Raw genomic sequence first — 24,831 nt, 5'->3', positions numbered from 1 at the left:
CAGACGCCTCGTACAGGATATCATGCAGTTAACGTTATGGCGTGACGCATAGGGTTACCTGGCTCAGCAGTGCTCAGCCAGGAGATGCCCTCCAGTGTATGCTTTATTTTATATACTTAAATTTTTGATAAAGTTTTTCTTAGTATAAAGGACTAGCTTGGTGTCTGCATGATTGGATGGGCTATGCCGCTGTAGGCTAGTGGTCATGAAGACAGGCCCAAATCCCATCCCCTGTGGGAGGGAGGGAGGGGGGAACAAAGAGACCCTGGGCAAGATTAAAATGGATGGGAGGGAGGACAGGAGTACAGGGAAAGCCAGGTGTTGGGAAGGCCCTACAGCTTATGATGTCTTGACAATTAGATTCAATTATCTGATTTGATGTGAGGAACAGGTGAAGCCTGGCCTTTCTCACTGAGAAGACTGGCTTAAATTTCATGAGTCAGAAGATCCCGCACACGGTAGGGCAGACTAGCTCCTATAACCTAGGGCTAATGCCCAAAAACCAGGACAGCCCCAGCTATGCCTCTCCCCCGACCCACACATGCCCGCCCTTGCCTGATCACCTCCACCACCCCTAAAACCTTTGATGCTCTCCCTTGTCCCTGTCCTGCTTCCCAGCATTCGACCCAGTCACTTCCCATGGAAAAAGCTCTCTGCCAGAGAAAACATTTAATCCCCTTAAGACCAAGCCAAACAAGAACTGGCTTCAACAACTAGCTGGGTCTGCGCTGGTGTCCAAGAATTCCGAAACATACGGGATTATTACGTATCAAAGGAGGTGGAGACCATCTTTCTAGGAAGTTTACAAGGGTCACAGGGAGGTGTGGGTGTGGTGGGCCCATCATATCCCCTTTCCCTCAAGTCTCAAAGAAAACCATGAAGCCAATCAATGCCCTCCACCCAGCAACCTCTCCGCACAGGAGCTACAAGGAGAAACTCTGCAGTTCTCCCCAGCTCACACAGCACAGCAGTCTACGTCCTCACTGAGCCGCCTACCCGCCAGGCCCTGTGGCAGCACACAAACATACATGCTCTCACTTCATCCACAAAACAACTCTTCAAGGTAGGCCTTTTGGACCCCATTTCACAAATGAGACACCCAACTTGGAGAGCTTGGATAATCTGGGCCTGGTGGGCCTGGGAGGAAACACCACTGGATGGTTTAAGCCAATACCTGTGGCTTTCCTCTCAGATGGCCGGGTTCCCCAACTGTCCTTTCCCCCAAAGGGGTCTGCCTTTGTCCTCCTGTCCCAGCCTCACGTACTCCACAAAAGAGCACAAGTACTAGCTGAGCTCAGGTTGAGGGAATGCCCAGAGACTCTGAGACCTAGGGGAGGAGGTCCTCTCCCTGGGCCTTGCTGACCCCCTCTGGCTGGACCAAGAGCCTGCCAGGGCCAAAGGGGGGATCCTGACCACAAGATTGTCAGGAGTCAGCCCCTCTATTCCTGCTCTCCCGGAAACTTCCAAGAGGGAGTCTTAGCTTTTCTAGGAGTCCGAGAGCCTGCTGTCTACAGCAGCCTCAGAAAAAGGGGAAAAGGGCGCCTGGGTGGCTCAGTCAGTTAAGCATCCAACTCTTGATTTCAGCTCAGGTCATGATCTCAGGGCCATGAGATCGAGCCCAGTGTCAGGCCCTCTTTTCAGCGATGAGTCTGCTTGAGACTCTCTCTCTCCCTCTGCCCCTCTGCCCCTCACGCATGCTTTCTCTCGCGTGCTCTAAAGAAAGGGGGAGGGGATGATATAAAGTAGTACTAAAACAAAACACGCAAAAAGGAATTACAGGAAAGCTCAAATTCTTTTTCATCCTGACAGGATTGCCATAAAGGTGGTGCAGAAGAAGCAACACTTAAATAAGAGTCCTCAGGCAACATGGTTTTCCGGCTGCCCAGGCACCTGAGAGTCAGCCGGGCTGGCCCACTACTGACAGGGGTCACCGGAGACAGCTAGCCACTAGTCCTCCAACACGGAGCTCTTCGCTTCCACGTATTCCAGGGCCTTCGCCTTCACTGCCTGCACGTCCTTCTCAGTGCCATGTTGTTTCTCATAGTCCAGGTAGCGCTTGAAGAAGAATTTCATTCGCTTGGGGGCCAGGCTGAGATGAATGACCCGTTCAAAGATGTCCCTGTAAGGAAGAGCAAGGCAGCGTTTGCCTCTTGGCCCCCTGCCCCCCGACTGCTGACTAGCCTTCATCCACTTGCCCTCTGGCTCTGCAGCCAGGCCCTCTGTTCTCCAGCACTCTCACTTCTACCTTTACGTTTATTACCATTTTAAACTCCTAAGGTGTCCATGGGGAGAGAGACTGCCACCCTCACTTTCTAGATCAGACAGACACCCACGGGTGTTAAAAGGACTCATTGGCTTGAAGTGACACAGTGAGTCAGGACAAAGCTACTGGGATGGGGACACACATGAGGTAGGGCTCTGTGAGAAAAGTTCTGCTTCAAACTCACTGATGCGCTTGGGTGAGGCACTGGTTCTTTCTGGACCTCAGGCCACCCACCTCTGACCCTCCCTGCCCCGTGGGGCTGTAGGCGACAACAGCAAGCCTGTGACCATTCTCTAGCACAAGAGCCAGGCTCAATGAATTAGGTGGGAAACCCAAGTCTCCTGACCCCCACATCAGGGCCAGCCTCCCGCCCACCCAAGACTCCAGACATAGGCCAGACGCTGGCCCCTGAGGCAGCAAAACAAGTCAACAAGTGAATACCACAGGAGCTGGTGTGTCATGTCAAAGCTGTTCTTCCAGACATGGTAAGAGAAACTGGGGACGCTGGAAGATGCTGTGGGGCTAAAAACTCATCCACTTGGCCAACATCCCCAACCTCCCCCAGTTACTTCAGCCCTGGCCTGTCTTCCCCTCTCACCGGACTTCCTTCTGGCTGCCATGCTTAATGGTCATGTCTATGTAGACCGACCAGACATCAGTGCGCCTTGGGTAGGTGCTCAGTGTGTTCTCAAAAATGGCCTTGGCCCGTTCCGCATCCCCCAGCTGAAACTCCAGCTGGGCAAACTTGGCAATCACATCCACATCTGCAGGGAGAGAACAGCTCAGACGCACAAAGCAGAGAGACCCCTCACCACAGCATTAACGTGCTGCACAGACAAACCGACTCCCGACTCCCTACTCATAGGTTCCAAGACCTGGGTGATGACAAGTGAACACTGGGAAGGTTTGGGGCCAGGTATACAGATGGGCACTAATCTATGATTCCCACTGCAGACATCCCACTCTCTGGGCCCAGAAGGGAGAGGGGGCAGCGGCAACAAAATTAGTGCTAATTGTTTTTTGTTCCTCCATCTTTGAAGTTTAGCATCTGAAATGCAACTCATGTTATGTTCATGAGCATATAATCAACAGAGAGATCCGTGCCCTCCACTAGGCTTTCCTAATACCACACCACCCTCAGATGAGAAAATCTCCAATCCCTATGCCCAGATATCAGAGAGCTTAATGTGATCAGGAATCGGGCCAAAGGGTAGGGATGAGCACTCACGCTCTTTATTGGGCAGACACTCGAGAGCTCGCTGCATCACACGGTGACTGGCCCCAGCCTGGCCCCTCCGTAGAAGAAAAGCGCCATATTTGATCCAGACAGCTTTCTCCTGCCTGAATCGCTTCAGCATCCGGTTGTAAAGTTCACCAGCTTCCTGTGGGAAAGACAAGGTAAGCTATGGAGTGTGATATGACAGAGGGGGCAACAACAGAGACAGAGGGGCAATGACAGAGACAGGCAGCTAGGCTCATGAGAAGCTAGACATGGCCTCAGACTCTGGTCACTATGTAGGTGCAATTCTAGATGCCTGAGGAAAGCGGGCAGGCTCCCAGAGATGGGGAGAGCACACGAGGGGGCCTAACATGGTGGGGAGAGCCCCTACTAATCCTGTGCTGTATGGAGGTCCTAAGAGTACAAGAACATGAGAATGACAAGGGGGAACAGGAGAGACAGAAAAGGGACATTGGCTGAGCTGCTGCCTTGTGGCTGTATGCCCAAGGGATACACACCAGGGGTCCACTGTCCCTTTACTTTCCTCATCTTCACCCTGCATTCCTAAGGCAGAAGTGGGAGGAAAGGATTCCTCCCACTTCGAAGATGAACAAGTTAGGGCCCAGAGGTCACACAGCAAGCCTGCAGCGGGACCAGATCCATAAGAGGGGGATTCTTTCCTGGACTTCCCAGGAATTCGTTTCCAAGCTGCTGAGGACCTCTGGCAGCGGGCCACTTGGCCCAGACTCCTACCTGGAATTTCTCGGACTTGGTATAGATGTCAGCCAGATGGAGAAAGACCTTGAGAGGCTCATTGTACTGCACGGCCCGCTCAAAGACCTTGGTCAGTGACTCCTGAGAGCCGTACATGTTCTCTAGATTCAGCAGTGCCACCCACACGTTCAGCTTCTCTTGCTCCTCTCTGGAGGGAGAGTGAGCATGTGAGCTCCATCACCTCAGCCCAAGGAAGCCCCCACTACCACCCAGGGATGCTGACTGGAACTACTTCTCAGTTCCCACCATCAAGTGAGCCATGGAGCAGCCTGGCCCCCACTGCAGCTCACAGAGAAGCAGGAATGCCAACCCGACGCTGGGCTTCCCCGAGTGTCTGCCTCCGTTCTGAAAAAGGAAGCCCAAGAGATCTTAACCTAGCCCAAGGTTTGGGCAGAAAGGAGCAGAATCTCTGGTCTGATTCTGTCTCCAAACTAAGAGAATGAAGCAAAGGATTGCCATCCCTCCTCTTAGCTGTCAGGAAACTCACTCTACCCTGTGCCTGGAAAGTGGCCACTGAGAGTGTTTGCACCCAGCTATGTACAGTCATTGTCCCTGTTCTACTTCTGTTCCAAGTTGGGCACCTTATTTAAGCACAGGGAGTCCTGTAAATGTCACCCTTCGCTACTTCAGTGAAGGGGACTATAAAATATAAATGAGCAGATCTGTTGCACAGATGGCGCAGCCAGGAGCCAAAGCCTGAAAACCCACAGGTGCTGGTGATAGCCACCCAAAGTGCCGTCGGGCTCCTGAGGAGGGAATGACCCAGAGTCCACAAGCCCTGCAGCCCAGGGAGACAGCTCCCTGTCTAGAGCCACGCCCACCAAAGCAGTGGGCAAAGCCAAGACCTGAAGGAAATGGTCTTGAGAGCCCTCTCCGCCACGGCCCGGGCCTTCTCGATTTCCGTGGCCTGCAGGTGGAAGGCCATGTACTGCAGCCACAGGATGGAGCTGTTGGGGGAGCTCAGCAAGAGTCGGTCAAAATCATGTGCTGACTCTGGCTGTCGCCCAGGATCCATCAGCGCCTCCTCCATGCGGGACAGCTCTTTCTCTGCCTTCTGCTTCTCCAGCATCCTTTCCTTCCTGCTTTTCTTCTGCTAGGGAAGGCACAAAAATTAGTGAGTAATCTGCTCCTCAGACCACTATGGAGGTCTGTGGTGGAAGCCAAGAGCTGGCAGGGCAGTCCATGAGCCCTAGGATTACTGGCAGGCCTGAGACCGCCCCGCCCTGTCGGAAGGGACCCTCAGGCCAGGACAGAGCCAAGGAGACTAACACCAAGGGGTCCCTGCAGAAGGACAAAGCCCCACAAAATACGACACCGTGGACTGCTGAGGCTTGTCGTCCTCCTCGCTGTCTGAGCTCTCGCCTCGAGGTGGTAAGGCCAGGGTCAGAGAGTCTAGCCCTACGTCCCAAACGAAACCGGAGGACAGCTGTAGCCGGGGCACTTCTGCTGGCCTGGTCGGCTTCTCCTGAAGGATCGCAGAGGTGTGTGAGGAAAGCATTCAGCTTAGGCTGTACCCTGCTCCCCAGCCCCAACCCCGATGAGGAGCCGGGGCCCCCACCATGCCCAGAGACCCTTCCTCTCCTCTAGGGCCAGGCTAGGCCCACTCCCGCTGGAGAAACTACTCAGTAGTGACATAAAAGCTTTCCTTGTAAATAAATTCATTTAGACAACAAGCTTTTTAAACATACGTATGTAAAAACAAACAAACAAAAATCCCATACGTATGTGTATTCATATATACGTTCACGTAAAAAGTACTACATGCGCATAACATAATAGCAGAGCTGGGACAGAGACATGACAGGCGTTCTAAGGGTGAAGGGATGTCAGTACCTACTGTCCGGGCAGCCCTTCCACAGTCAGGCCTCAGTCCAAATGGTACTGTCCTCATCTTTCAGAGGGAGATGCAGGCTCAAAAAAGTGAGATCTTTATTTGCCTGCCCCACTGATTTAATTCAGCTCTACTCAATAAACACTGATGAGAATTTATTTTATGCAGCCCACTCCTTGGGTAAAGCAGGGTCTCTGTCCTCAGGATGCTGATGACCAAGTGAGGACCTAACAGCCCCACCTTAGGCAAAGAAAGAAGACTGCCCAGCTCTTAGACAGGAGACCAAGGACTTCCCTCCCCAGAGCAGCGTCTCTGCCCCCAGCCAGTGCTGTCCCTCACCTTGGGCAACACACTCATCTCTTCTACCTCGTCTTCCCCTTCCCGATAATATACTTCAACACCACTGTCGTCCTCCTCTGACGGAGCAGCTTTCTTCTGCTTCTTGTCCACTCTCTCCTGAGGTTCCAAGGGGGAAAGATGGCGAGCCGTCCTCCTGGCCCCAGAGAACCTGCTGGCAGCCCAGGGCAATGCCCTCCCTCTGCCCCTCCCGGCGCCACCCAGCACCTGGCTCCAAACTCACACCGCTCTCAGTCCAAGAGAAAGCCACTCGGTCGGCTGGCTGGCTTTGAAGTGTGCTCCTTTTCAGGCGAGGGAGGCCATCCTCCCCAAGGGACGTACCTGTTCGCTTGCAGACTCCCGGCGCCGCCGCTTGCCCTGCTTCTTTGCTTGCGGTTTCTGGGGCTCACTCTTCTCCTTGCCAGGCAGCTGCACCTCCTCCTGCCCCTCCTGGTTCCTCTTCCCTTTCCTTTTCTGATTCTTCTTCTCCTTCTCTTCTTCTCCTTTGCACTCTTTCTCTTCTGCCTCCACTTCCCTCTCCTCTTGCTTTAGAAGCGGCAGCCCTAGGGAGGCAGGAAACACGTCCGGCTTCCCGGTGTCACCGGGGAGGAACGACAGCTCTACCAGGTTCTTTTGGTGGTTCAGGCTACAACAGGGAGGGAGAACAATGAGGACAACAAGCACAGCAAACAGCCCAGGCCTTCCTCTCCTGATCAGCCCAGTTTTCTGGGCCCGGCACCCCCTACCTTGCAATCCATTCAGTATCCTTCAAAACAACCTGCACATTTTACCACGCTGAATAGTAAAATACAGGGGGCAGCTGCGATGTCCCCCTACTCTGTCCCCAATAAGTACCTATGTACAGAAAAGTGTCCACATCAGCTTTTAGGAGCGGAGGCTGGGACTGAGGTAGAAGGCTCCAAACAAAGGGGCTTTGTTCATCTGAACACTGCACCAACACCACCCAAGCCGTTATGTCTAGTTTACCTCTGAATCTCCTCCCAGTGCTCCCAGGGAAAAGAGGGAGTGCAGGGCAGGGGAGACACCTACCTCAGGACCTTGGCTGTGAGCAGCTTCCCTTCTGGGAGGTATCTGTTGTAAAGGGCTTTCTTGGATGGACTGTACTGGGAGACATGCAGATATCGGGCCAAACCCACAACGGAGGGGCCAAGACTGACAGGAGAGAGACAAGGGTCCTGTGGTCATAAATACAACAACAGAGTCCCAGCCTAGCCTAGCGCCTCCACTTTCCCAAGGACCCAAGTTGTGACAAGGATTTAGGACAGACAGAAGTTCCCGGCACTCAAAAGGTTAAAGAAAGCTTTGTAAACTAGAAACAATTATCAGGCATCATGAAGATCTGACTGAAGGGCGTCTCCCACCCCACACCAGAGCACCGCAACGCATCACTCGCAATGGCTGGGGAGGATGAAAACGACGAAGCCGTGGCCGAGAAGGCCGTGCTGCCTGCTGGATGTGAACGTTACGTGGTTTCACAGAACATTTATGAATCACCATTAAACACTAAATCAAAGAAAATCCAAATGTATTTAAAATTGAAATTGGATATGCCATGCTTTTTGTCCAAAACACCAATAAGAATAATTTAAAACTTTTTTTAAAGTATAAAACATCTCAGAATTTTAAAAAACTGATGCGAACTCAGACTCCCTTTCCTTCATATCCTCTTTGGAGAAGGTGACTGAGGAAAGCCACAGACCTGAGGACCAGAACAGGCCCGGAGCGGGGGGCCCTCACGTCTGGCCCACCAAGCACCACCTCACTCACCCAAAGAGCACGCCATGCGGCTGGACAGACTTCACATAGCCCCTCAGGAGTTGCCCTTCCTGAATGTCCTGGATGGAGTTAATCTCAGGATCGGTTATTTTGCTCTTCGTCTCTGGGTTTGTCCTAAAGGAATAAAAGGCTTATGTACATGTACCCCAACCCTCCTTTCCCACTCTCACCCGTGACACATTTGTGATAATCAAACTCTACATGTAAGAATACAACTCTGGACCCGTCCATAGTCAGAGCCCAGACCTACTCTTTCCTGAAGTCCTGTCAGGACTTGGCCTCAAAAACATCCATTTCTAACCATGGAACAGGCTAACTTCAGGCCAATTACTTCATGATACATGCCACGAACTACGGAACCCTAGGGGTTGGACCATCTTCCCTCACCGGGGTCACTGCATGGTCGTCTTGAACACCACATGCAGATGTCTGAACCTTGCCCTGGGCAACAAGAGTTTGAGCAGACAGGTTCTTCTAGCAATGTGAATGCCTGCAGCTTTTCTGGACAAAGACAGAGCAGGGTAGAAAGTGCACAAGCAGAGAAGAAAAGTGGGAAGCCCAAAGTTCTGTGTCAGGTCCACGGAGCCTCTCCTCCGTGCCCTTCTTGTCCCCACCAAAGACTCTCACCTGGACGATCGCAGTGACAGAGTCAATACGTGGCCTGTAGTAGACAGGACGTAACACCTGGAATGAGAGCAAGAAAAGGAGATGCTGACTTTTCAGCATCCCAGGAGACAGCAGAGGGCCTCAGCTTCCTCCCCACAAGGCTTCCTCCCCACAAGGCTGACCAACAAGTAAGAGTGAGGGGACGGGACACCTGGGCTCTTCTTCTTTATTCTGTTGAGAATGTGCTGAGGGACTCTGGACAAGTCACCTCTCTGGGCCTCAGTTTACTTGCCTGTCACTACCTATTCTTACCCAAGAAAGGTATTGGGAGAAGAAAATGAAAGGAGACATGGATTCCTCGGGAAGACACACAGAGCCATACGGGTACTCAGAGATGACACCAGCCTAATGTCAGATCCCAGCAGTGTGCAAACTCAGCCACTAACCACCGGAAACTGTGACCAGGGAATGACCTAGGTCCTAGTGCAGGCTCACGGCAGCAGATCAGAGGAAACAGATCATTGAGGCCTGAGCAGGGGAGGCTTCCAGGAGGGAAAGCAGGGTTTACTCTTTGGTTAGGTTTCCAAACTTTTTTCATCAAAACCAGCACTTAGCAACCCAAAGTCACAATTTCAAAGTATAGAATCTTAGCAGTGGAAAGAATCTCGGCAATAGTCCAAATTTTTCCCAAGACAGGCACCTGCCCCTAAAGCAGGAAGGACCTTAGGGATCATCTACTTTTAGGCAATTAATTTATTATCCATATTAGATAGATATCACAACTGAATACGACTCACAGATATGGCTACAATAAAATATACTTAAAATAAATATTTTGGGGTGCCTGGGTGGCTTAGTCGGTTAAACATCTGCCTTCAGCTGGGATCAGCTGGGATCAAGTCCTGCATTGGGCTCCATGCTCAGTGGGGAATCTGCTTCTCCCTCTGCCTGCCACTCCCCCTGCTTGTGTGCATGGGCACTCTCTCTCTCTCTCTCTGTCAAATAAATAAAATCTTTAAAAAATAAAATAGGAGCGACTGGGTGGCTCAGTCGTTAAGCATCTGCCTTCGGCTCAGGTCATGATCCCAGGGTCCTGGGATCGAGCCCCACATCGGGCTCCCTGCTCTGCCAGGAGCCTGCTTCTCCTTCTCCCTCTGCCTGCACACACTCTCTCTCTATGTCAGATAAATAAATAAAATCTTTAAAAAAAAATTAAATAAAATAAAAATTTTGCTAAAAGCCACAACCACATTTTTAAAGCTCAAGAGACAAAGCAGAGATAATCCTGGATTTCTCAGATGTGTTCCTTTTCTTCTCCCAGGCCCTGGATATCTCTGTGCTGTTTAGCTCTGATAAGTGGTTGTGAATTTATTAGGCAGATGCTGGTGGCTGGGACACCAGAGGTGGGAAAGAGCATTACAACTTCCCTGCCTGTCTCCTCAAGGCTTCCCACTCTACTGTTAGCCAACCTGGATTCTCAGCCAACCTGGATTCTCAGACGTCTGCACGGTATCAGGCTGAAGCCTGCCTCTTCAATGCTAATTTATTCACCCTAGAAAATGACTTTAAAACTCTGAACCAGGGGCACATGGGTGGCTCAGCTGGTTTCAGCTCACGTTGTGATGTCAGGCTCTGCACTCAGCGGGGAGTCTCCTTCTCGCCTTCTGCCCCTCTCCCCACTCATGCTCCCTCTAAGATAAATCATCTTTAAAAGTCAAAAACAAAAACAAAACTCTGAACCAGGCTCATTTTAGTGCATATAAAATAGTTCATAACACCCCCCCCCAACTACAAAGGTCTCTTTTTGCAGAAATCACCTATAGATCAATTTTTTTTTAATTAAAAAGATGAATGGTTCAGTAGAAAAATGAGCAAGCAAAGCACAGAACAAATGTAAAGAGCCAATAAAGAGGGAAAATGACCAGTAAGAGAAATGCAAATTAAAATGAGAGATCGGGGCACCTGGGTGGCTCAGTCAGTTAAACGACTGCCTTCAGCTCAGGTCATGATCCCGGGGTCCTGGGCTTGAGTCCCATAACGGGCTCCCTGCTCGGCGGGGAGTCTGCTTCTCCCTCTGACCCTCCCCCCTCTCATGCTCTCTCTCTCTCATTCTCTCTCTCTCAAATAAAATCTTTAAAAATACAATAAAAGGAGAGATCAATTTTTGCCTGTTTAATAGCTTAGATTAAAAATTAAGAATACCCACTGTTGGCAGGGGTGTGAGAAACAGTCATATTTATGACAGGAACATAAATCGGCATGATCATTTTGGAGGGCACTTTGGCAAAATGTGTGATGTCGTTTGGCCCATCACTTTTAGTTCTGGGAATATATTTCACGGATACACTTGCACTCATGTCCAAACACATGCACAAGGATATTCACTTCACTATTATTGTCCATCAACAGAGCTTTTAGATAATGACAAAAAAAAAAAAAAAAAAACGGAACACCAAAAAAAATGTTAAAAATAAGGTAAAAGAACAAGGTAGATTTAGATATACTAGCCCAGGAAAAAAAAAAGTCCATGATAAACTGCTATGAGAAAAAAAGCAAGCTGCAGGATATATAAAATGAAATTCTATTATTACATTAAAAACATTATACCTCCATGTGTGTAAAAGTCTTGAAAGATAGAAACCAAGGTATATAATGGTGAAAAGTGGTGGAGAAAGAGAGGAGCAACAGAACTTTTCTTTTTTTCATACAATTTTTTTCTGGTACAAAATCACATATCACATATATTTTTTTTAAAAAAGAAATCTACCCACGTAGAGCTAAAGAGGAACAAAACAAACCAACTAGGCCTACCTGACAACCTTCTGGGGGATGAAGTCTTCCAAGGGCGTCTCTGTGTAGGAGTCACTCACGTGAAATACGCTGACTCTTCCGATCTTCCCAAAGGGGAAGGAGACAGTCAGCCCCTCCTTAGGAGTCACCTTCACCACTCGGCCCATGGCCACTTCCCCCTTCTCAAGCTTGTGAGGACCTGGTAGGCAGGAGAATGAACCTGATTCAGGGAAGGGCAAATGAAGAAAGAAGCTGGAACACTGGCCAAGCACAGGCTGGGGAGTCAGAGGCTGCCCAAACTTGGGGATGCCCAGGTTAAGGGGAGCAGAATGATCATGAACACCCATGTTACCATGCCATGTAGTCAGGAAATCTCAGGGCCATGTGATGGACACCCCTTCTGAGAGACTTGTGAAAACCAACTGTGTCAGAAAAGGCGGCTCAGACAGTAGCAGAGTGACACAAGCCAGAGAACAAAGCCCCAAGAGAAAAAATGGTCCCGGAAGGCACAAACCACACTAGGCTTTCTGAGGACTCCAATACCTGAGGCATCCTTGAACCTGGGCACTACCTGATGACTCTTTCCTGCTCCTTTCTACCCTCTCCCTTCCCTGACCAGGCAGCATTTCTTCACCACACCTATAAGTGAGAGACACAAGAAGGCCTTGGAAGAATCTGGGCCAACCACAGTAGCCTTCAGGGCCTGGCCAATCCGGAACTTCTTATCTGGATGTTTCAGAACCTGGAAGGACAAGAAAATTCCTTTAACATTTGAAGAAAGGTCTGGCATTTACCCAAAACTCGCATTTAAGTCTCTATACCAAGTATGTCCCAAACTAATCCCAGAATAAGTACATAGTTCTCTTGTACCCACTGCAAACACACCAGACACTGATTTCAGACTCTGAGTTCAGAGATCTTCTCTCCAGGGATCTCAAGCATACTGACCTTGAAGCTGAGAGAAGTGAGCAACAAGGGAATCCTGCCCCGGATGTCTGGAGCAATCTCCACCTCAAGCCATTTCTTAACCACATTGTACTGGAGAAAAAAATAGGAGGAGAAATGGAATGGGATGGATATAAACATCTCCTTTTCCCTTCATTAAAACAGAAGACTTTCCTAAAAATCACAGGGTTGAAGAGGCCCTAATCCTACATTTTTCCAAGGGACAGGAATCCAGCCCCTACATCCCACTGCCCCTGCCCAATCTCCACTTCTCACAGACTTCACTCAGAGTCTAGCTCAGAGCCTTTGCTGAGCTAGCTAACCATGCACCCCTCCTGGTGCCTCAGCTGATCAGGAGGCAAAAATGACCTCAGAGGTGTCCTCAAGTAGCAAGAACAATCCCACTGACCTCTGCAGACTCCTCCAAGCTCAGCTCTGCCCAATGATGGTTAATTATCTCCAGGGCTCAACATCTGATTTCTAAATCAATTTAGATTTTGATCCTTCACTGTTTACAGTGTCCTGCCCTAAATACAGAGCCCTAGTTTTCAAAGTGCATTCAACAAAACACTTATCAAGCAGCCACTACGTACGTGGCAACCTAGTGATAAATAAAAGCCAAACCCTACCTTCAAGATTACAGTCTACAAAGAGTAAGTCAAACAAGTATGCAAATAACCAGAGCAGTAGAAATACAATATGCTATGGGAATATATAGGAGAATTAGGAATATGGAGTGGGGGGAATATCTGTGCTGGGCCTTAAAGGGTTGTAGGAATAGAGGGTACTCTGAGCACAGAAATAAAAAAGGGAAAAAGAGGAGGTTTTCAGGCTGACTAGTACACAAGGTATATGAGGTCAGATTATGAAGAGCCTTAAATACCATCCTACGGCACTGGGGGCTTATGAACACCACCAAGAGACAACAGGTAACTAAAGGGCATCAGTGACAAGCTCAGCCAAATGCTTATGGAAGAAAAATCTGGCAGCAGTGAAGAGGAGCTAGCCCTCAAGGTCAAGCCCAATCCAACTTTCTCTCTGATATATTCCAACCGGTAGTTTTTACTGATCTCTTCCCTTTCTTGAATGCCTGTTCCACTTGAGGCTAGAACACATAATCTGGCACCCAGGTATGTATTGCTCTGCATTGCACCTGAACTTTATGAAAGACAAGAATCCTTTGTGGATTCTGCGCCTGGGTAGCTCAGTCGTTAAGCGTCTGCCTTCGGCTCAGGTCATGATCCCAGCCAGGGTCCTGGGATCGAGCCTCGTGTCCAGCTCCCTGCTTGGCAGGAAGCCTGCTTCTCCCTCTCCCACTCCCCCTGCTTGTGCTCCTGCTCTCGCTATCTCTGTCAAATAAATAAATAATAAAAAAAAAAAGACAAGAATCCAGAATCCAATAGCACATTTACTTTAAATCTTGCTCTCTATTTTCCTTTCCCTTTCGTTTAATTAATCTATAAACATGTTGAACTGTGAGTTGCTTGCTAATTGTTTCGTGAGCCATAATTTTAGCTCCTCAATTAGGCTTCTGGTCTCCCACAAACCAGCACGGTAGCAAACAGACTCAAATGCTTAGTGCTAATGGCCTTTGTCTCCAGCTGCTCCCCTTTTTTCTGAAAGAAGGATGGCATCACACTGCAGGGTGTGCACTACTCACCTTCTTCAAGAAGCAAACCAAAGTCTGTCCAGCCTGGTACTGTTTAATCTTCTCCAAGGGGCTAACAGAGTGAGTGTTGAGAGCAGTGCGGCCATCCTTCTCCAGCTCACTGTTCGCAGAAAAGCAACGGAAAGAGTATGCCAACTTCTGCATAAGGCTTCTAGCTTGAAACCGTCTCCCCCACGCGGCCATGGATTGACTGTACACCCCTCGTTCATGCACACCTCCCACACGCCCATTTCTCTCCCCCAAGGGGAATGTTCATAATACCTACATGAGAGCTAATCTCTTCCTTTTCATTCACCTAGGTATGAACAAGCTATAAAGTAGGTAGGTAGCTTACAATCTTTACAAATTTAGGAAACAAAATTGTTTTACTTCTTTCGTAATACTTTAGCTATTGCAGAACCTTCCCACATAGTCTCTCAGTGAATGTGACAACAACAATCACATGTGAATGAGGCAGGGCAGATATTATTAAACTCATTTTATGCTATTGAACCAGGAGTTGAAGTCAGGGCTCTGACTTCAAAAATCCAGGGCTCTGTCCCCTATGCTACCTTGCCATTATTACTTTCTTTTCCTGCTCACAAAAGCAACAAGGGGATGTGGCTTGTGGTTACCACAAAGCACTTCAAAGAAATCACAGAACTCCCAGCCCAGCTTACCAATTGAAGTAATTTCTAAAACAAAACCAAACTCAACAATAAAATGGTACAAGTAATGCTGGTAGACTGTCACATATAATAGCAAGCACTGGTGAATATAGAAAAATGGAAACCTTCATATACGAGTAAAGTTAAAAATGCATGTACCTTACAACCCGGTAATTCCACCCTACAGAAATCCAGAAGCACAGTGGAACAAGTTCAAAGATGTTCACTGTGGCATTATTTATAAAAGAGAAAAACTAGAAACAACCTTAAACGTCCTCCATCAGTTGGAGAACATAAGAGTTGGGCACATTCATTAAGATGAATTACTGTTTTAACTACAGGCACAAAAGCAGATCTCAAAAACAAAATTTTGAGTGAAAAAAACAAGCTGCAAAATATTAAGTACAGCATGCCATTTATGTAAAGTTTGAAAACCACACAAAAAAATTTTGTAGACATACATGTGTGTATATAAATATATATGTATGTATATATAAGTGAAGTATGAAAGAGCTGGATATGTATCAAATGAATAACAGGTAATTCATCCTCTGAGGGTGGAGAGAGAAGCCTAGGGAAGGGAACATCTGTAAAATGTTATTTCTTAACACACACACACACACACAGAACATCTATGTGCCTGGCACTGAAATAGATAATTTATACACAGTATCTATCATGCTTATACAGTGGTATAAAAAAAAGCTTATTCACTCAATAGCTGACATTGGAATGCCTCTGTTACAGGCTAAACTGTGCCCACCCCCACCTCCAAGTTTATATGTTGACAGGCTAACCCTCAGTATCTCAGAATGTGACCGCATTTGAGATCGGGAATTTAAACGGGTGATTAACTTAAAATGAGAATGTTAGGGTGGGCCATTATCCAGTTATGGATTATTATTATTGTCATTATTTTATTAGGGTTAGCCTATAACACAACAACAAAACCCAATTAAAAACCAGGACTTGAAGAGACATTTATCCAAAGAACATATAAAAATGACCAACAAGCAGAGAGCCTGGGTGGCTCAGCCAGTTACGCGTCCAACTGTTGGGGCGCCTGGGTGGCTCAAACCGCTGGGCGTCTGCCTGTGGCTCGGGTCATGATCCCAGGGTCCTGGAATCAAGTCCCACATCGGGCTCCCTGCTGAGCGGGGAGCCTGCTTCTCCCTCTCCCTCTGCCTGCCGTTCCCCCTGCTTGTGCTCTCTGTCAAATAAAAAATTAAAAAAAAAAAAAAAAAGCGTCTGACTCTTGATTTTGGCTCAGGTCATGATCTCAAGGTCATGAGATCGAGCCCCAAGTCGGGGTCTGGTGCTGGGCATAGAGCCTGCTTAAGATTCTCTCTCTTGGGGCGCCTAAGCCTGCTTCTCCCTCTCCCACTCCCACTCCCCCTGCTTGTGTTCCCTCTCTCGCTGTCTCTCTGTCAAATAAACAAATAAAATCTTTAAAAAAAAAAAAAGATTCTCTCTCTCCCTCTCTCTACCCCTCCCTACTCTCTTAAAAAAAAAAATGACCAACAAGCATAGGACAAGGTGCTTCACATCACTAACCATCAGGAAAATACACATCAACACCACAGTGAGATATCTCACCTCACAGCTCTAAGGATGGCCATTAACAAACACACAATACAAGCGTTGGTGGATATGTGGAAAAAAGGGAACCCTTCCTTGCACACTGTTGGCAGAACTATAGGATGGTATAGCCACTACGGAAAACAGTATGGAAGTTCCTCAAAAAATTAAAAACCACCATACCATCCAACACTCCCACCTCTGGGTATATATCCAAAAGAACTAAAAATAGAATCTCAAAGAGATATTTGTACGCCCATGTTGACTGCAGTGTTATTCACAATAGCCAAGAAGATGTGGAAGCAACCTAAATGTTCATGGATGGATGAAGAAAATGTGGTCTATACATACATGGAATATCATACAGCCTTTAAAAAGAAGGAAAATCCTGCTACATGCTACTATGTGGATGAACCTTCAGAATGTTGTGCTGAGTGAAGTTAGCCAGTCAGAAGGACTGTCCATGACTCCATTTACACGAGTTATCTAAAGTAATCAAACAGAAAAAGAAACAGTAAAGAAACAGAAAGTAGAATGGTGGTTGCCAGAGGTGGGGGGTAGGAAGAAATGGAGAGTTGTTCTATGGGTAAAGAGTTTCAGCCATGCAAGATGAAAAAGTTCTGGAGATCTGTGCACACAGTTAACACTGTGATGCCTACTTAAAAACTGTTAAGAGGGTAAATTTATGTTTTGTATTTTTACCACAATAAAACAAAAAAGCAAAAAAAGGGAAGAGATTAGAACACAGATCTACACAGAGAACACCACATGAAGACACCCTAAGACAGCCATCTGCAAGCCAAGAAGGGAGGACTCAGAAGAACCAACCCTCATTAACTGAACGTGTCTACCCTTAGCTTGAATAAACTACTTGACCCCCAACTCTTAATTAAACAAGGCATCACACCTCAGGTGAAGATCTGGCGAACTCAAACAACTAATACGGTGCTCTCTCTGTTTTCACTACAAAGACTGGAGGGGGACATGATCAAAATCTACAAAACTAAGGAAACCACACAGTAAACAAATAGGAATGTGTGCATCCACCAAATCTCATTATTCTGGAACTAAAGGGCTTACTCTGAAGTTCCAAGAATGTGGTTAGCATCTCGAACTCAATATTCCAGGAATATATGCCCATCTCAGACCCAAGTCTTCCCAGAAATATTCCTCTTCTATTCTGATACCTTCAGGACAATGACCAAACCTTACTCCCTGATGTAATACTACTCAGCCATAAAAAGGAATGAGATCTTGCCATTTGTGAGAACATGGAAGGATCTAGAGAGTATTACACTAAATAAGAGAAAAACAAATACCACATGATTTCACTTATATGTGGAATCTAAAAAACAAAACAAATAAACAAAAAAAGCAGAAATAGACCTATAAATGCAGAGAACTGATGGCTGCCAGAGAGGAAATGGGTGGCAAGATGAGCAAAATGGGTGAAGGGGAGTGGGAGATATAACCTTCCAGTTATGGAATTAATAAGTCACAGGGATGAGAGATACAGCACAGGAGATATAGTAAATGGTACGATACGAGCATTTATTACAGATGGTCGCCACAAATGTGGTGAGCACAGCATAAAGTATAGATTTGTCCAATCACTATGCTGTACACCTGAAACTGATGTAACATTGTATATCAACTATAATTAAAAACAAGCAAACAAAAAACCTTACCCCCTAAAAGTTACTTCAGAGGCCCTTCTATTATATCCCTCTGCACTTGAGACTTACACCCTGGATGGACCCCACAGCTGACTCTGAAGAGCCATTCTCTCGGTCATGTGTATCTAGCTTCATTCATTGATGACCTATTAACTTCAAGAGGCTGGTTTTTTAAAGGAGGAAGCAGAAATAGGCCCATGGATCAAAATGCTTCAGATCCTCTGAAAAAAAAAGATCCCAGACAAACTGGATCCAACATTAAATGAAACTAGTTTTCCTCCACACAGAATCCCTCACTGAACACCCCTCTATAAAATCCACTAGAACATGAGCTAAAATTCCAGTCAACAAGGAGTAGTCTCTACACTCAAAGAATGGGTATTCTTGGCTACATGTTGTTTATTTTTGGAATTACTGAGTTCTAGAAAATTGAATTGAGAGCAAAAATGTGCCTTTTTTTTACATGCTGACAAACAGAACTGCAACCAGCCTTTTAAACCCTAAATACAGCTTTTACATTAAGTTTCATATAATCCCTCTAACTAGCCCTATCAGAGCCAAATATCCTTACTAGAGAAATAAGACAACTGGGACAGACAGAGGCAAAATAAGGCACAACACTGGCAGAATCTAGGCTGGAACTCAGGTTCCTGACTCCAAAGCCCCACACTCTTTCCATGAGACCATGCTGCTGGGGTTCCCCTTACCTTGGCCGGACACTCAGCTCCGGAATGGTTCGAATAAATCTAGGATGACTTATTGGAAGAAATCTGGAGAAAAAAATTAGGTCAAATCATTTCTCTTATTCTCGGTACCACCATAATCTGGAGATCAGTCTTTCTCTCTAGTCCCAGGAAACCAAGCTTAAAAGCCACTTGCTGTGCTGCCATCCCACCCACTGGTGACGTGTCAGGCCTGAGGGCTTCCTCTCATTCTCTGCAGTAAATGTTGGGGAGCTGGCTCATCTGACCTTTCAGTATTGTCTTATTAAACCCTGAGTAGTATTTTCCTTACGGACTACATTCTCCAACTCTTTCACTCTGAAAGTAGGGAAACTGAGGTCTAGAGAGAGCAGTTACTGAAATCAATATGCAAATTATAAACTATGAATTATTTTGCTTTTCTTATTACAGCAAGGATTTCTGCTACAATAATAATAGTGCAAGTAGATTTAAAGAAAAGGAGGATGAGTACAGTATGTAGTGGAGAATGGATTATAATAACCTCTGATGTATACTGAGCAATAACTATGTCAGGCAACCTGCTAGGCACATTGGGTACCAGATGTTCTCTCAAGTCTGCAAAAACGGTACTAACCACCCGTACTCCCATTTTACAAATTAGGAAAATAAAACTCAGAGTTAAGTAACTACTTAAGTCATGGTCACCCAATTTTAAGTGGCAAATCTGGAATGCAAACCCAGGTCTCTCTTCTTTAAACTAATGCCCTTAAACACTACACCATGTGCCTTTTTTTTTTAAGGGGAAAAAGACAAAAGGATTCTTTCGGTAAACATTTCTGCTAATTAGAAGAAAATCTGATTTGTGCACAACTTTTTCAAGCCTGCTTTAGTGCCCATTCCTTCTCCCACAACTACAATAATCTCCCCTCAGAACCAGCCCATCTCCCAAAGCCTCCATACTTGAAGGTCTTCATGTCGCGACCACCAATCACTCGGGCAGTGACTGTCTTCCCAACTTTCAGCTTGGCAGTAGGAGATGTGCCCTCTGGAACTTCATCTAGAATGTGGGAGGCGTGAATACAGCCAATGATGCCATCTTCCAGGGTTACAACCACATGGGTGGGCTTAATGGACTTGACAGTGCCCGTGACCATGTCCCCAATGGACAGGGTGTGCTTCTTTATAGTCCCCACAACCAGAGCTGGATCTGCTTCCTCGTCCTCATCGACTGTCTCAGAGTCCTTCCGGGTCTGTCTCACAGTCCTCTTAGCAGCTGGCCCCTCAACAGCCAAAAGAAAACCAGTCACTCCTGGTTCTGTGGTCTTGAGGGTTAGGGAGACACCCTGTCCCACCTGCAACTTCTCTGAGTCAAAGCGGAAGGTGTCATTGAGGTGAGAGGTCAGGGAGAAAGCTGCCAGGTGGCCAGTCTCTACCAAGGAGGCGACAGCAAAGGACTCCTCCAAGTGTTGCACAATCGCCTGGTACTCGCTGCCTTTCTTCAGCTGGAAAACAGAAAACCCACCATCCCCACTTCTTACAGGGCACAAGTGCTCAGTCATCACCCACTGGGCAGAGCGGGGCTGGGGAAGCCCCCTGAGTCCAGGGGGCCCAGGGCTAGTATGAGTTGTAACAAACTAGCCTTCACTCCCTCCACCTAGCTTCCCCGCTTCCCCTCCTGTTACTGAGGTGACCTGACTAAACTCAAGGCACCACATCAGAAGCCCTGGGACTTAGCTTTTGTTTTGAATTCAAATTCCTAGGATCCTATCCTAGAATTAGCGAAATCGGAATTTTAAAGTTACTGAGGTGATTCTGAGCATAGCCGGCTAGCCCCGACTCTTGTAGTTCTGCAGCGCCCCACCTGATTTATTCACCCGTTCAACCACTCATCAGAGTCATTACTGAGAGCTCAATGTATGCAAAGCATTTAGCCCACCTTTCCTCAAAGTCCAACCTGTACTCATACCCTTATATACGCACCAGCTTCACTTGGATATATGGAATATGAACCTGCTAGAAAACTCAGTGAGGGGTTAACACTATTTCTATTTCTCTTTGTTTCCCCAGGTCTTAAAATTATAGGCAATCAGACATGAGGAATTATACCTATGTAATCCTCTCCACCATACCCTACACAGTTAGATGCTTAATAAGTACTTTATTTATTAACTTGTTTGTTTATTTATTTTTAAGTGGAGCCTAACATGGGGCTTGAACTCACGACCCTGAGATAGAGACCTGAGCTGGGATCAAGAGTTGGGATGCTTAACTGAATGAGCCACCCAGGTGCCCCCTTAATAAGTACTTGAAATGAGGACCAAATATACACATCATCCAGAGAAAAATACTACAAATGTTGAGAATCCCCTTGAACCCATTCTTCTCTCACACAAAAGTGTACAGGAGTGAATGTGGATGAGCAGCCTGGAGGTCAGAACTATGCACAGACATGTTTTGTTTGGGTTATGTGTCTTAAAAAAAGTTTCCAACATTTCCCACATTTATTTCAAATAAAAATCAAATTCTGCCTTCTCTTAAAAATCAGATTCAGCAGAGCTACCCTACAACCCAGCAATTGCACTACTGGGTATTTACCCCAAAGATATAAATGTAGTGATCCGAAAGGGTACGTGCACCCCAATGTTTATGGCAGCAATGTCCACAATAGCCAAACTATGCAAAGAGCCAAGATGTCCACAGATGAACGGATAAAGAAGATGTGGTATATACATACAATGCAATATTATGCAGCCATCAAAAAAACCAAAATATGCTAAGCGAAATAAATCAATCAGAGAAAGACAAGTATCATATAATCTCACTGATATGAGAAATTCTTAATCTCAGGAAATAAACTGAGGGTTGTCGGGAGTGGTGGGGGGTGGGAGGGATGGGGTGGCTGGGTGATAGACACTGGGGAGGGTATGTACTATGGTGAGCACTGTGAATTGTATAAGACCGATGAATCACAGACCTGTACCTCTGAAACAAATAATACGTTGTATGTTAAAAAAAAAAAAGATAATAGGAAGGGAAAAATGAAGGGGCGGGGGGATCAGATTCAGCAACATCAGACGCTGATGTTCCCACCTGGCAATAAGTAGATGGAACTGACTCGTCTCTGCCCCTTTGTGGGCTGACCATGCCCACTTCATTCATTTACATTATCTACTTGGCCCTGAAGACAGGGGGACCACATAATTTAACACCGGCACCAGAGTGCAAATCAGTGCTATTAATAACCACACCAAGACAAGGGGTATAGGAACAACCCACACCAATCCAGGCAGACGATCATCTCATCCACAGGCATTTGCATTAAAACCCCCAAGCAAAGTGTGTGGGGCTGAAGAGGTGGGTAATGCCTTTGAAACCATGGGAATGGAAGTCATCGCCAGCTTACCTTTTTAGCTTTTCTATTCACCAAGTCATGGCAAAGGGAAACATGTACCTCCAACTTCAACATATCAACATTTAAGATGACAACCTTCTTTTTCTGCCCAGGTTCCACCTCTTGCCCTGCAGTGCAGAACCAAACACAGCATGGTCGCCCTCATGGAGCAGGGAAGGAAGCATCTCTCCAAGAGCCCTGCAAGCCCTTGGGCACAGAAAAGGAAAGAGGACATCCGTCCTGGGACGATATGGGCGAGGAAAACCAAAAGTCTAGCTCCCATAATTCAAGTGCAGGTGTGCCTTAATTTATGCAACCTGATATACAAAAATCTAGATTTACCCAATTATAACAACAGAAGGATTCACACTTAAACCTTCTTTAGCATGCTGTCAGTTGTCTTGATTTACATCGATACAAGACAGGGATGCCAAAATTTTCTACTGAATCAGGTCCTCTACACTATGTATTTGGGAATTCTGTATCCGAAAGGGAAAAATGGGCAAAGAATTTCCCCCACGAACCATGAGGGGCAAGACAGAAGTGCTCACCTGCCCGATGATATCTGCTGGCCCTCAGGACCAGGCCAGGCACAGGGCCCTCACTGAACACCACAGAGCCATCCTCCAACACCTCCTGCACCTCTAGGTCAAGGACCATCCCAGGGGTCATCTCAGCCAACGTCTGGATCAACACAGAGTCTGCCAGAGACCCAAAGGAAATAGGGATTAACAAGCAGAAACAATACTCACCATTCTTTTCCTTTGGCAATGTGCTGCCCCATGGAGGACAGCAGAGCACTGGGCATTGTGAAGGGAAGATCACTTTTGGTAGAAATATGCGACACCATGAACACTCCTATTGAAGTGAGAGAGATCTGCACCTCTTGCTAATCCTCCCTGGCCAGAATTCATGAAAGTACCCAACAAATACCACAAACACACACTTTCCTTCGCTTTTTGAATTTTCATTGCTTCGGTTTGAAATCTACCTTCTCAAGCTTCTTATTTCCAAATCCCATCAGGGTTCCAACAATCCTACCTGATGGTTCAAAACTTCAGAAATCAACACAATAACCCCTCACAGTCTTCTAGCAGGTGCTTGCTCCATTCTATCATCCACCAGATATTTGTTGAATAAGAGAACAGTGAAGAGGTAAGTGGATTCACAACAAATGCAAACCTGAGGACACAGAACTAAGGGAAATTTTGATTTTGGTCTGGGAGGGAACACAAAGGGGACCTCTGGGATGCTGGTAATGATCTTTATCTGAATCTGGGGACTAGTTAAACAAGGGTGTTCATTTTATAAACATTTACTGAATTGTACCTTAAATGCCTTATTCCGTTTATACAGGTTATACGCCCATTAAAAAGGGGGGGGTTAGCGCCTGGTGGCTCAGTCGGTTAAGCATGTGACTCTCAATTTTGGCTCAGATCATGATCTCAGGGCTGTGGGATCAAGCTGAGCACGGAGCCTGCTTGAGATTCGCACTCTCTCTGCCCCTCCCACTCGTGTGCTCTCTCTGCCTCTCTCTCTCAAATAAATAATCTTTTAAGTTTATCAAAATTGTTTGAGCCCAACAACTCATCGGAACAGACAGGCATAACTTACGACACACTCCCCACCCCCGACCCTCAGCCTCCACCCCCATGTCCCCACCTCGGTTGCTCATGAGGCTGCGTACACCCTGCCGCTCTTCCAGGCACTGGCTCAGGAGGAGGAGGCTGGTGGTAGCCACGTCCCCCAGACAGCAGTCCGACAGCCGCAGCGACAGCAGCATGCGCTGCTTCTCCTCGTCCACGGTGGTCACCTTTGCAACCACCGTCTGCCCCTCGACAAAGTGGTCACTTGTGGAAGTCACAAACTTGTCACTCATGATCTAAAGAGTGGGCAGAAAGTAAACACAGGAAGTCTCTATCAAGACAACTCACTCCATGCCCCCAGAAAAGGATGTGTGGAGGAAGGGGTGGGGAGAAATGGAAGCCAGGGAAGTCCCCCAGTAGAGCACAGCTCTACTCCCCTTCCAGAAAAAAACACAAGACCTTGGCTGTCCAACCCAGCCTTCTAGAGGGCACCCAGCCTAGGCAGCACATCACTGGCAAGCCAGAGGGACACCAAGCTGTCCACGTCTCTAACACCCAGCGGTAACCCTCTGCCCTGCACTATGCATGTTTCTGCAGCCTTCCCCTCTTCTCCCATTGTTAAAATTGTTCTGGCAGGGGATGCAAATGAGAGCCGCCCAAGGAAACATCAGGGGACAAACCTATGGAAGGGAAGAAATATTTATGAATAAACTACAGGCCACTTGCTCTCCCACCGTACTACAATGACTTCGCTAAGACTCCTCCCGACTCTGGGTCTCAGTTTAGTCAGCAGACATGAGGGGTTCAACGATGGGGTCATGAAGATTTTTTGCAGTCTGAAAAGTTTATGACTTCAGTGACATTGTGGTAGAGGGGATCCTTGCAAGGGTATTCTGGTACCATGATGCCTCAAAAACGCCAGGAGGTTGCAAAACCTATACTCAGCAGCTCAGGAAAATTAACTTCCACGTCTATACATGCTGAGAGTCTAAGTTTACTATCCCCACACTGGAGACTAAAATCTTCACAGCCCCTGCCCA

General features: G+C 47.1%; 1 protein-coding gene across 2 annotated transcripts in view; it reads right to left on the bottom strand.

The window, feature by feature from the left end:
- Positions 1 to 1,773: 1,773 nt before the first annotated feature.
- The window catches only part of PDCD11 (programmed cell death 11), a 46,201-nt gene continuing 23,143 nt past the window's right edge, over positions 1,774 to 24,831 (bottom strand). Inside the window, exons 17-36 of one of the 2 annotated variants that reach the window (XM_035028409.1) lie at positions 23,868 to 24,087; positions 22,757 to 22,906; positions 22,218 to 22,333; positions 19,775 to 20,316; positions 18,839 to 18,901; positions 14,222 to 14,330; positions 12,565 to 12,654; positions 12,256 to 12,358; positions 11,638 to 11,815; positions 8,848 to 8,904; positions 8,212 to 8,334; positions 7,474 to 7,596; positions 6,766 to 7,069; positions 6,427 to 6,543; positions 5,572 to 5,721; positions 5,102 to 5,349; positions 4,236 to 4,404; positions 3,492 to 3,645; positions 2,862 to 3,027; positions 1,774 to 2,119 (exon numbers count right to left, since the gene is read on the bottom strand). In XM_035028409.1, coding sequence (XP_034884300.1) covers positions 1,948 to 2,119; positions 2,862 to 3,027; positions 3,492 to 3,645; positions 4,236 to 4,404; positions 5,102 to 5,349; positions 5,572 to 5,721; positions 6,427 to 6,543; positions 6,766 to 7,069; positions 7,474 to 7,596; positions 8,212 to 8,334; positions 8,848 to 8,904; positions 11,638 to 11,815; positions 12,256 to 12,358; positions 12,565 to 12,654; positions 14,222 to 14,330; positions 18,839 to 18,901; positions 19,775 to 20,316; positions 22,218 to 22,333; positions 22,757 to 22,906; positions 23,868 to 24,087 — 3,354 coding nt within the window. In that variant the 3' untranslated portion in view covers positions 1,774 to 1,947. The remainder of the gene's footprint in view (positions 2,120 to 2,861; positions 3,028 to 3,491; positions 3,646 to 4,235; positions 4,405 to 5,101; positions 5,350 to 5,571; positions 5,722 to 6,426; positions 6,544 to 6,765; positions 7,070 to 7,473; positions 7,597 to 8,211; positions 8,335 to 8,847; positions 8,905 to 11,637; positions 11,816 to 12,255; positions 12,359 to 12,564; positions 12,655 to 14,221; positions 14,331 to 18,838; positions 18,902 to 19,774; positions 20,317 to 22,217; positions 22,334 to 22,756; positions 22,907 to 23,867; positions 24,088 to 24,831) is intronic. The other variant, XM_035028419.1, reaches the window with a different exon arrangement.

This window comes from Mirounga leonina, unplaced genomic scaffold (assembly GCF_011800145.1).
Source record: "Mirounga leonina isolate KUSES-001 unplaced genomic scaffold, KU_Mleo_1.0 Mir_114, whole genome shotgun sequence".
Classification (NCBI taxonomy): Eukaryota; Metazoa; Chordata; class Mammalia; order Carnivora; family Phocidae; genus Mirounga; species Mirounga leonina.
The sequence above is the reverse complement of the archived record's forward strand: the minus strand, read 5'-3'. Positions and strand labels throughout refer to the sequence as shown.